The 12461-nt window shown below is 44.8% G+C and overlaps 1 protein-coding gene across 2 annotated transcripts; it reads right to left on the reverse strand.

The window, feature by feature from the left end:
• Positions 1-297: 297 nt before the first annotated feature.
• Positions 298-1597, reverse strand: LOC105059309 (protein yippee-like At4g27745). 2 transcript variants are annotated; one of them, XM_019855325.3, is made up of 3 exons: positions 1374-1597; positions 1135-1247; positions 298-790 (listed from the first exon to the last, which is right to left on the reverse strand). In XM_019855325.3, exons 2-3 carry the CDS (start codon positions 1225-1227, stop codon positions 563-565), a joined length of 321 nt encoding a protein of 106 aa, XP_019710884.1. In that variant the 5' UTR covers positions 1228-1247; positions 1374-1597; the 3' UTR covers positions 298-562. The 2 variants fall into 2 exon arrangements, with proteins under 2 accessions (XP_019710884.1, XP_010940860.1); XM_010942558.3 differs by having other exon boundaries at positions 1135-1252; positions 1374-1594.
• Positions 1598-12461: the final 10864 nt, after the last annotated feature.

Below are 12461 nucleotides of genomic sequence, written 5' to 3' on the forward strand. Positions count from 1 at the left end.
TTATTCTTCATGACAAAGTTTTTTCAGCATACGTGCCTATCTCAATGATCACTAAAGCAAATTACTGATTTTATCTATTGGTATTTGGTAATTAGAAAAGTAGACAAATTCAGGAAAGTTTAACAAGGGCATTCTTACCCCCGAAAACAGTAGCTGATTTTGGTTAAAATGCCTGTTTAAGCATTTAAATAAGATTCAAAACTGATTCAGCCATACTGTTGCTAAATAAAACATGAAATATGTTGCACAGAGACTACAAACAGAAAAGAAAAGCAAGAATGTTTTGGTGCATCCATCTTAGAAACAATGAGCATTCAGTGTTGCATTACCAATATCCACAAGTTCATTTCTTATTCACAAAAGAAATCACCAGCCATTAGTGCACAACCTGTACAGATTACATGGATGCAAGAACGCACAATTGCCAGAGACTGGAACATACAGTTTAACTGCTACGTACAAGAAGAACAAATGAATCCATCAGAAGACAAAGAAGACAGTGTCAAATGACCACATCACTCGCATGCATAAGCTTCATCAACACAGAATCAATCCATGTGGACTACCAGTTCTCCCTGACAATCTTTGATTTTTCAAATATGAACTTGCCTTCTTTGTACTTTTGTGTCTGCTCATAAGCTCTTAGATACTTCCATCCCAGCACATCATGGCACTCGCGGCAGTAAATATCAGCAACTCTATGGAGTCCTGTGATTAGCTCCCTGTCTTCCTTTGGCCCGACGACTATGTTTATCGCATGAGAAAACAAAAAGGCTCGCCCTTTTCTTCCCTATGATAATTTTGGGGTGATGGAATATATACAGATCATTTAACATAAGCAAAAGCACAACAATTATGATGCTTATGAAACAAAGTTTCCTAACGGAGTGGCTTGTAGCAATTACATTACAAGAAATGAATACTTTTAATCAAATACTAAAGCTCGAGTTCAAATTCTATATAAACAGCCTGACAAATTGAACTGAATTAAGTTTCATCATATGCTCCAGTTATGCATCTCAATTTTGTTCTTCACATAAATAAATTTCTAAATTTCGCAAAGACAATATCTATAAATGGTCCAAAGTCCAAACACTCCCAAACAAATTAGTTAATGTTTGTTAAAAGCTTCACCTGAAAAGCTTTCGAGATTATGTCGTCGTGAAGACAGACATGGTTTCGACAATTGGAGCAGCTGTAGATCCGAAGACCAACCAATTCCGCCATCGTCCCACCCGTCTCTTATCCTGCCCTGAGAAGAAAAGGCAAAAAAAAAAAAAAAACGGAAGTTTAACCAACATTGCGCACAAAAACATCAAAAAATACCAACACAGAGAGAAATTAATGAAGAAAGTAATAAAATCCAAACGAACCTCTATAAAATTAAAAGCAAAACTCCTCCTATCGCCGCCGCCGAAGGGTCTGAGAATAGAAATTATGAGAACACAAAGCACAGCGGTGGGCGGCGGAAAGCCAAAGTAGGGGGAGAAGAATTAAAGACAAAATAGCAATAGAGTAATAAGGAAAGCAAGTTTGAGTAGCCAAGCAAGAAAAGAATGGGGAAAAATATGGGATGAAAAGGACCGGGTTGGTTGATAGAATAGAATAAAGGGAAGGAGAACCCAAGACTTGATTTAACTGGTATAAATAAATTGAGAATTAGTGCAACCAAGTTCAGTAGTTAAGGTAAAAAATAATTAAAAAAATAGGAGGACGAAGAGATGGACACACTATCGAATAAAATATTTACAATAATTTAAGGAGTTTGAATTGGGATCCTACGTTGGGAAGGTTGGTTTGTTTTTTTACGGATAAAAAAATTATTTAAAAATTTATATTTTTTAAATAAATATTTTTTTTAAATAATTTATTTATATATTTATATATTATTATTATTTTTTAAATAAATTATTAAAATTTATTTATATTTTTTATAATACTTTTTATATCTTTTAAATTAAAAAAATGCTTGACTTAGTTATTGAGATATTGAAAATAAAAATAAAATATTTTAAAAATAAAATTAAATATCATATTATTGATCAATAAAAAAATAATTTAATCATGTTTTAGATGGATAAATTTTTTTTATTTTATAGATAAATACTATCAGTGAAAAATAATTTATTCATCTTGAAAAATATAAAAATATGAATAAATTTATTAATAAAAAATTTGATCAATATTTTTATAATATTTAATTAAAAAATAAAAAAATATCATGATCTAATTAGTCAAATATAATTTTATTTTTAAAAAATATTTAAAAAAATAAAAAGCTCAAATAGCTTTCTATTTTGCTGAGCTAAGGGTTTTTCATCTCCGAGGATACGTATGTATCACAAAAAATTAAATTTTCTACTGTATCTCTTTATTATCTGCCCCCTCATTCTTCTTTTACTATTCATCAAAATTTTATCTGATTTAAATATCAATAAATTTTTGGCCGAATCAATTTCAGTAATCTTTGAGCTCTTTTTCTTTCTTTGTACCGGATGGCAAATGTAGATCTAATCTTTTTCTCCGAGCATAACTAAATATTAAATGCACGCGATGCATGAGATAATAAAAAAAATAAAAATACATGAAAAAAAAACTATATATTTTGTTAAAATTAAATAAAATAATAATTAAAACTAACTAATTGATCTAATATTAAAAATAATTAATAAATAATTTTTTATTTTAATAATTAATATATTTTTTATTAAATTATAATAAATAATGTTAAGCATTCAGAACGTCACTTTTCAAATATTCGTGATGCTTTTTGTTAAACGATCATCGATCCATCTTATTAAATTATAATAAATAATATTAAATATTTAAAATATTACTTATCAAATATTTAAAATGTCATTTATCAAAAAATTATTAATTTAATTTTTTTTATATTATATTAGATATTTTCAGCAGCCTGTCATACGTCGGATCGGATTTTAGTGGCAGCATACGTCACTTTCCACAAGTTGCATGCCAGGTTCATAAATCACAGAAAAAAAACCTGCATATTGCTTGCTCAAGGTATGTTATCCAATATTTCTGCAAAAAAAAAAAAAATTCTAAGCATAGATTGACAGGTTCCAGTCTTTAGAAACCACACTAGGTTCATGAATTATGGTACATAAGTTTTCACAATTCTTTGTGGATAAACTTGGTTGCGTCACGGCCAATAATTCCACCACAGGTCCAAATGAGTCAATTTTGTAAGAACCCTGCTATGAGAAAGCGATGTCACTCAATGCTGTTGCGTCTCTGGAACATGAGTTGCGTTCCGTGCACCAAGTGTTGACAAGTACGTGCTAAGCGGAACTCGTTGCCATCTCTGTCAATTGGACAATTACATAGAATCTTCTCCACATCAATTAGCAAAACTGCCAACAAATTGATAGCTATGAAGCATGACATTGGCCACCGTTTTGATCAAATGAACCTTTAACTAAACCCCAAACTAGCCAAACTTGCTCTACCAACTTAAAGACGTGGAAAACAATTGCAAGTGCCCTCTCGTGCACAAAAAATATTTCTTTGCTTGAATCCACCGTGTGATCGTGCAATACTCACTTCAAGATCTATGCAGACTGATGGATGAGAGAGTTTCGAATGGTTTCAAAACTGTGTAGGGTACTATATGATGGCCGATGTCACAAAAAAAGATCAATCATGCGAAAGATACAACCTGGTCCACCATACACCTTGGTGGAAAATGTTGGATCTTCATAGTGGGACCTTTTTGAACCATCCAAAAGAGAGCCCCATCGGTCCATGGCCAGGATCATCCAATTCATAAGTTACTAGACTGCAAGAAATCCCACCGGGCAGCAATTTGTCTGGTAATCATTTAAATTTGCAACAACAGTAAAGGGAGAAGCTAAAATGATTCGATGGCAACACATTAGGTGCCAGCCCATGTTCATGCATGGAGGTGCTGCAATCAGTCATCATCTCAAGGCACCTTGGTCTCATTTCAATGAATGTGTGGATAAGGCCAGGAAAAACCATAGCGATTGGACAAAGATTGGGACCTGGGTTTTTGCCTTGTCCCGTTGGATGTAACATGACTTGATGTTTGGTGCTTTATATGCACAACTAGTTGGGTATGGGTTGAAGTATTGAACCTCTTAGGTTATTAGGAGTTGTGGGGAAGTATAATATGAGTTTGGTCATCGACTGTAGGTATATCACTCTTAGATTGGGTCAGCTAGCCGAATCACATTGCTTCAAATGGGTAGAGTTGAGGTGATATGATCTAGGGTCGGATCATATGAGAATATAGATATCTTGTGTCATGGATTACTCAAGTTTTATCAAGTCATTGGAGCTAAAATACTGACAGATATGGATCAAAAAATTTCAATCTAATTTTGATTTGAGTTGAGCATAAATCAAAATTTTTAAAATTATACATTTAGTTTGATTGGATCTGAACCCGGCTCATCGCCGTTCCAACATAAGATGAGCTTAGGTTAAATTTAAAGGTGTTTTTCCCCTTCTAGTTAGAAGAAACTAATAAACGGACATATTCAATAAATGCTCAAGAAAATCATAATAAATAAAATTTAAATATGGATATATATCTTTAATTAATTTTTTAATATTGGTGAATCAAATGAGTACCATTTGAGTCCAATTTTCATCATCTGATCTTGCCATGTATGATATGCATGGAAGGTAGTGATTAAACTTTTTGTCTATATAAAAGACATCCTCATGTTTTTTCTTCAGAAAAGGGTAAGAGAGGGACGGGTGATCGAGATTCAACAAATACATTTCCCAATTTGGCTTTTGCATTGTGGCCATAAAAAAGATTATATTTTCTTTCCCTAGCATGCTGACAAGGAAAGCAACCGTAGAATGTCCAATCAACATATAAATATTCTGGAATTTCCTTCATAAATAGTGTATAATGTAGATTTGTGTTCAGACCATTCTCATTGGAGGGAGTACTACGATCATTGCCATCGGTTCTCTCTCTCCTATTACCTATGTGCCTAATGTCCATCATGAGGAATGCCACTGCCATGTTGCCAATGCTATTTAATATTAAATAATATCTAGTAATATTTGCATTTAATTTTTTTTATATGTCAATGTTATTTTTGAAAATGTAGTCAATTTTGTTTTTCCATAAGTGACTATATATATATATATATATATATATATAGATATGTATGTATGTATGTATATGTATATGTATGTAGTATGCTAAGTATAGCACATTGGGGTCGTTGGGGTAGGCCACTATTGGGAACCTTGCCTAGTGTTGGTGCAAAAATCCGCTCGCACCGGAGAAGCTGGAGTCGGAGAAGTCGCGGTCGCCGCCGGGACTGCAAAGGAAGTCTAAACCGGAGGTGGGGTTGCTCCGGCAAGACCCTCCGACGCTCAAGTCAGTTCTCTGCCTCAACAAGAATGGAGTGCTCGAACGGAGAATTTAGCAGAGTTTTGAGATAGAGATTAGAGCTTAAAGAATAACGTATCTGGATGCCCCCTTTTATAGGCGGAGGAGGCGATGGATTGATGGTGACGTTTGTAACCGCCTGGTAGTGGGCCGCCCAAGATCAGGGAATTGATTGCGAAAGGTAGTGGGGTAGACCCGTGGCTATTGTCATAGTCTGCCACGTAGGGCCTGTGGCAGGTAGTGGGGCGGCGTCCGTTGTCGCTAGCTGCCAGTGAGTAATGGGATCGTGCAGCACCTGCCGCAGGGAGCGGAGCAGGATCGTGGCTGTTGACACAGCCTGTCAGAGAGTAATGGGTCCGCCGCAGGGGGTGATGGAGCCGCACGGAATCCGCTACAGAAAGTGGAACAGGATCATGGTTGTTATTGTGATCTGCCAAGGGACGCGGATCTGTTTATCGAGGCTCGGCAGTGGTCGGAGTTCGGCCTTTGTAGGAGTCCGGGAGGAGTCCTCCTTTCGGTTGAGGTCGTGGGTGGAGTCCGGCTCCAGCAGCTGATACTGAGGTCGGAGTTTGGCTCCCGTAGGAGTCCGAGTGGAACCCTCTCGGAGCCGAAGTTGCAGGCGGAACCTGGCTCTCGTAGGAGTCCGGACGGAGTCGTCCCGTTGTTGATGACGGAGCCCGGTTCCCGTAGGAGTCCGGGCGGAGTGGTTCTGCTGTCGACGGCGGAGCCCGGCTCTCGTAGGAGTCCGGGCGGAGCTGCGCTGCAATCAAAGTTAAGGGTGAAGTCCGGCTCTGGCAAGAGTCCGGATGGAGCTTACCAGCAGTTGATACTGAGAGCGGAGCCGGCTCCCGTGGGAGTCCGGGCGGAGCTGTTCTGATGTTGGCGGCGGAGCCCGGCTCCCGTGGGAGTCCGGGCGGAGCTGCACTTGCTGTCGGCGGTGGAGCCCGGCTCCCGTGGGAGTCCGGGCGGAGCTGCACTTGCTGTCGCGGTGGAGCCCGGCTCCCGTAGGAGTCCGGGCGGAGCTGCCTTGCTGTCGGCGGTGGAGCCCGGCTCCCGTAGGAGTCCGGGCGGAGCCGTTCTGCGAGGATTTCGGCTGCGGGTATTTTATACCCAACACCAGTCCCCAACTTCCGAGTTTGAATTTCAAGCGAAGGAAGTACACAGAGAGAGATGTGCGCAGCCGGAATTACCCTTCGAACCTTACGCACTGCCGCCCCTATTTAATGCGCGCACGTCAGAGTCCATTTTTCGATGAAGGTGACCTGAAAAGTCTTTTTGGAACCTCGTTGAAACATGATCCCAAGCGTCGCTTTGCGGAATTTGTGAGCGGTCAACCCTCGATGGCGGTGATGGGGATAAGCGTGCCATGTGGCACACACCAGTTGGCCCGGAATACCCGCCGCCATAACTGCGCCAGGATCCATCGGCTATTTAAACCCCTCAGTCCCTTCGTGGTTCCATCCTGACGCAGTTCTTTCATCTGAGAGTCCTGCTTCTCTCCCCCAATCCCTGTCTCCTCCCTTACACCATGTTCCCTACTCGGGGGCTGTTCTTGAGGGAATTTTTAGGGTTTGGAGGAAGGTGAGGAGGAGAATGGCGGCCGGTGAGAATCTTCGTCGTCCAAAGGGAGCCCAAGGAAGAATTCCTTCAACAAAGGGGTTTAATAACGGGGGCTGTCGGTGAAGTTATTCTGCCGCGAATCTCGGAGAGCAGGCGGGGTGATATCGGTCAAGAGGGCAGAATAGTCGTCATAAGCCATGATGGGATCCTTGACGCCGTCGGAGCCGAGAGACCAGAGGCGGTCGGCGTCGACGGTGGGGCAGTAGAACTTGTTGCGGGGACGGTGGAAGTAACGCATGCCGACCTTGCCGGAGATCTCGGGTGGCGGCCGTCGTGGTGCATTCGGAGATGAGGCATATCTCGGTGTCCCAACCGCCCTGAAGTGGCTACGGTTCTTCTTGAAACAGGTCTTCGCTACTGCCGCCGTTGCCCTCACCGCCTCCGGAGATCTATCTCACCCCTTTCCCGCTAAGGTTGGGACTTCGGGAACAGAATGAGGCGAGATGGGGCGAGAGCTGTTACACGCACTGGAGAATGCGACTGAGAAGGATAGAGACGGAGTTCGTAGCTCGGAGCGGCCTCCGGTTCGTCCTGCCGAACCGCGCTCGCGAGACTTGCGATGACGTGTATCTTCTTTTTTCCTGACCCACCGGGTCCTGTAACGTGTACTTCTGTTAAATGAAAAAGTGATTTCAGTACCTTGTTTGCATCTTGTGTTAAAAGTTGTCTGCCGAACTTCTTCATTTTCCTTTCCTTCTTTTTGTTTGTGTTACGTCGTTCCAAAGTCATCGGTGACCTTTTCAGTTCATGTGGGGTCGTCATTCGCCGAGCTCCTTTTCGGCTTTTATGCCGTTCGAAGATACCCACTTGTCAGGTTTGCTTGGATTTTTCTCTACTGAAGTCGGGGCTAAGTTTGGCTCCCTTGATAGTCCGAACGGAGAAGCCCTCCGAAAGTTGGAGTAGCTCGGTTCTCGTAAGTGTCAGGGCAAAGTTTTCTGCAATCAAAGTCATAAGTAAAGTCCGGCTTCCGTAGAAGTCCGGGTGGAGTTGTCCTATAGCTGATGTTGGCGGTGGAGCCCGGCTCCCGTAGGAGTCTGGGTGAAGTCTGGGTGAAGTCTTTTTTGTTGTTGGAACCCGACTCCCGTAGGAGTCCGGGTGAAGTTTTCTTGGCGGCGGAACCCGGCTCCCGTAGGAGTCCGGGCGAAGTCTTCTTTGGCGTAGGAACCCGGCTCCCGTAGGAGTCCGGGCCTTCCACTTTGCTCATGTCAGGACGAGGTTCTCCTCCTGTTCTTGACAGGGCTGTGGGGCACATTAGGGCGTTGCAAGGCCTCTCCCCCATCCGGTCTAAAAGAACCGGGCCTTCGACTTTGCTCAAGTTAGGGCGAGGTTCTCCTCCTGTCCCTAACAGGGCTGTGGGGGCACATTAGGACGTTGTAAGGCCTCTCCCCCCATCCGGTCTAAAAGAACCGGCCTTTGACTTTGCTCAAGTTAGGGCGAGGTTCTCCTCCTGTCCCTAACAGGGCTGTGGGGGCACATTAGGGCGTTGTAAGGCCTCTCCCCCCATCCGGTCTAAAAGAATCGGGCCTTCAACTTTGCTCAAGTTAGGGCGAGGTTCTCCTCCTATCCCTAACAGGGCTGTTGGGGCACATTAGGGTGTTGTAAGGCCTCTCCCCCCATCCGGTCTAAAAGAACCGGGCCTTCGACTTTGCTCAAGTTAGGGCGAGGTTCTCCTCCTGTCCCTAACAGGGCTGTGGGGGCACATATGGGCGTTGCAAGGCCTCTCCCCCCATCCAGTCTAAAAGAACCGGGCCTTCGACTTTTATTAGGTTGCCCTCTCATTTTTGATACCGTCTGCTTGAATTGTTCCAAGACAAATGGGCACATATTTTTTGATTAGGACGAAATTACTGGTAGTACATTCGTAAGTTTTCTGAGCTCCAAGGTCGCGGGAGGTCGGCTCCTCCGAGCTCCTTAAGATAATAAGTTCCAGGCCGGACCACTTCTTTGACCTCATAAGGTCCCTCCCAGTTTGGGGCAAGCTTCCCCTGGCCCTGTGGTTGTGAGACAGCAGCTCGTCGGAGCACTAGATCCCCTGCTTTGAATGCCTTGTTCTTGACTCGGGCGTTGTAATATCGGGCAACTTTCTGTCTGTAGGCTGCCATTCGAACCTGAGCAATCTCCCGTCTTTCTTCCAGTAGGTCGAGGTTGGCTCTGAGACTTTGCGCGTTTTGGAGTTCGTCGAATGCCACGACTCGTGCCGACGGGAGTTTAAGCTCGATCGGGATGACGGCTTCCGTACCAAAGGCTAAAGCAAAGGGAGTCTCTCCTGTAGGCAACCTCTGGGTGGTCCGATAGGCCCATAGCACATGATAAAGTTCGTCCGCCCAAGTTCCTTTTGCTTTTTCGAGCCTGGTCTTAATCCCCTGCAAAATGGTTCTGTTTGTTACCTCGGCTTCGCCGTTCGCCTGAGGATGGGCCACTGATGTGAAGTTGTGGGAGATGTTTAGATCTTTACAGAATTCCGCAAATCTGGCTCCCGCAAATTGCCGTCCATTATCAGTGATGAGGGTTCTAGGCAAACCGAACCTGCACACGATCAATTTCCAGACGAAATCCTGCACTTTTGCTTCTGTGATTTTGGCTAGTGGCTCGGCCTCGATCCATTTGGTGAAGTAGTCGATTGCTACAAGGAGGAATTTCCTTTGACCAGACGCCATGGGAAAGGGGCCAAGAATATCCATCCCCCATTGCGCAAAAGGCCATGGGGCACTCAAGGGTGTAAGCTCGGTAGCAGGTTGTCTCTGGACGTTGGCGTATCTCTGGCATCGATCACACTTTTTGACATATTCGATTGAATCACGGTGCATTGTTGGCCAGTAATACCCTTGGCGGAGTAGCTTGTGGGATAGAGACCTGGCACCCAAATGGCTTCCGCAAGCTCCCTCGTGTACTTCCCATAAAGCGTAGTCAGCTTCTGAGGGTCGGAGGCATCTCAAGAGAGGCAAGGAGTACGATCTTTTGTACAATTTGCCCTCATAAAGGATGTACCGGGAGGCTTGATTTCGGAGTTTTCGGGCTTCTTTCGCATCCTGGGGGAGAATCCCATCTCTAAGATAGGTTATTAGCGGGTCGACCCAGCTGGGCCCATGGTCGATCTCCATTACGAGTCACGGTTCTTCCGTACTCGGATGTTTTAAAACTTCAAAGAGAATGCCTTTTGACAATTCGACCGGAGCCGATGTCGCCAGTTTGGAGAGAATATCGGCTCTGGTGTTCTCCGACCTTGGAATTTGCCTGATATCGAAATTGCCAAAGGCAGGGGTGAACTCCTTCACCTTCTCAAGATATTTGGCCATACTGTCCTCCCGTGCTTTAAAGCTCCCGCTGACTTGCCCCACCACAAGTTGGGAATCGCTGTGCACCCGGAGTTGACCTATTCCAAGCTCCCTGGCGATCCTCAATCCTGCGATCAGAGCTTCGTATTCTGCTCCATTGTTTGTTGTGGGGAATTCGAAACGCAGAGCGTACTCCGCAACGACTCCCTCCGGGCTGGTCAAGATTAGGCCTGCACCCGCGCCTGCCATGTTGGAAGATCCGTCCACATGGAGGGTCCAAAAGCTATCGGAGGAGCTGGCTTCTTCGTCGGGGGAGTTCGGTTGAGTCTTCAGGTCGTCAATTTTGCTTTGCTCAGGTTCGGCCTCCTCGGGGATGGTGCATTCTACTATGAAATCCGTCAATATTTGGGCTTTTATTGCCGGTCTAGGTTTGTAGTTGATATCGAATTCTGTGAGCTCGATTGCCCATTTCGCCATTCTCCCAGAGATATCAGCTCGGTGCAAAACCGCCTTGATCGGTTGGTCGGTGAATAACGTCACCGTGTGCCCTTGAAAGTAAGGCCGGAGTCTCCGAGCTGCAATCAACAAGGCGTAGGTCAGTTTTTCTAATTTAGTATACCTGGTCTCGGCGTCCCTCAACACGCGACTAATGTAGTAGACCGATCGCTGGACTTTCATTTCCTCTTTAACAAGGACAGCTGCAAGGGCTGTGGGAGAGACTGCCAGGTACAAAAATAATTCCTCCTTGGGCTCGGGCTTCGCCAGCAGTGGGGGCGAGCTAAGGTAGCTTTTTAATTCTTCGAATGCCTGTTGGCATTCAGAGGTCCAACAGAAGTTCTTCGGCTGCTTGAGGGTTTGAAAGAAGGGCAGACATCGTTCGGCCGACCTCGCGACAAAGCGATTAAGAGCCGCAACTCTTCCCGTGAGGCATTGAACCTCCTTGATCGACCTTGGGGTAGTCATATTTTGGATGGCGCGAATTTTCTCCGGATTGGCCTCGATCCCGCGCCCCGATACCATGAAGCCCAGGAACTTTCCTGAGGTTATCCCAAAGGCGCATTTGGTCGGGTTCAGCTTCATTCTATACTTTCGAAGAGCGCCAAAGGTTTCCTCGAGGTCGGCGACATGATTTCCGGAAGACCTGCTTTTCACGAGCATATCGTCCACATAAACCTCCATGTTTCGGCCGATCTGCTCCTTGAAGATTTTGTTCACCAGTCGTTGATAGGTTGCGCCCGCGTTCTTGAGGCCGAACGGCATAACCCTGTAGCAGTAAAGGCTGCGATTAGTGATAAAAGCAGTCTTCTCTTCATCTTCCGATGCCATTCTAATCTGGTTATAGCCGGAGAATGCGTCCATAAAAGTAAGAAGTTCATGGCCCGAGGTAGCGTCCACCAGTTGGTCGATCCTGGAAAGGGGGTAGCTGTCCTTTGGGCAAGCCTTATTCAGCTTTTTGAAGTCGATACACATCCTCCACTTGCCGTTTGCTTTCTTGACCAAGACAACATTGGAGATCCACTCAGGGTAATTGACCTCCTTGATGAATCCGGCCTTGAGAAGTTTATCCACTTCCTCAGCTATTGCCTTCTGCCTCTCCGGGGCATGACTCTGGATTTTTTCTTTTGTTGGCCGATGCTTAGAGTCGACCGCCAGATGATGTTCCATGACTTCTGTGTCAATCCCCGGCATATCCGCCGGGACCCATGCGAAAACATCCGCATTCCTTCGGAGGAAATCCACGAGATGCGTCCGCACCTCCTCCTCCAGGTTGGAGCCAATTAACACCACATGCTCCGCATTCCCATCATTCAAAGGAATTGGTATTAGGTCCTCGATCGGACCGCCCCTCTCTTCAGTGAGGTCATCGCGCGCATCCAACCCGTCGACTGGACAGAGGTCCGCTTGATCGCTTCTTTGCAGGGCAATATTGTAGCAGTGCCTGGCCAGCGCTTGGTCTCCCCGAACTTCTCCGATCCCCTTGTCGGTGGGAAACTTCAATTTCAAATAGTAGGTTGAAACAACGGCTCTGAGGGCATTGAGGCCGGGTCGGCCAAGAATTGCATTGTAGGCAGATGGCGTCTTTACCACTAGAAAATTCACCAGGGCTTTGGACTGCTTTGGATGCTGACCCGCGGTCACAGTTAGAACTATCATTCCTTCCGTCGGAA

This window comes from Elaeis guineensis, chromosome 16 (genome assembly GCF_000442705.2).
Source record: "Elaeis guineensis isolate ETL-2024a chromosome 16, EG11, whole genome shotgun sequence".
NCBI lineage: Eukaryota > Viridiplantae > Streptophyta > Magnoliopsida > Arecales > Arecaceae > Elaeis > Elaeis guineensis.

Bases quoted from the DNA above. Each gene is read 5' to 3' on its own strand.
- LOC105059309 (XM_019855325.3), bottom strand. From the start codon at position 1,227: ATGGCGGAATTGGTTGGTCTTCGGATCTACAGCTGCTCCAATTGTCGA. The intron at 791-1,134 runs GTGAAGCTTTTA...AAATTATCATAG, and splicing joins TAATCTCGAAAGCTTTTCAG to GGAAGAAAAGGGCGAGCCTT.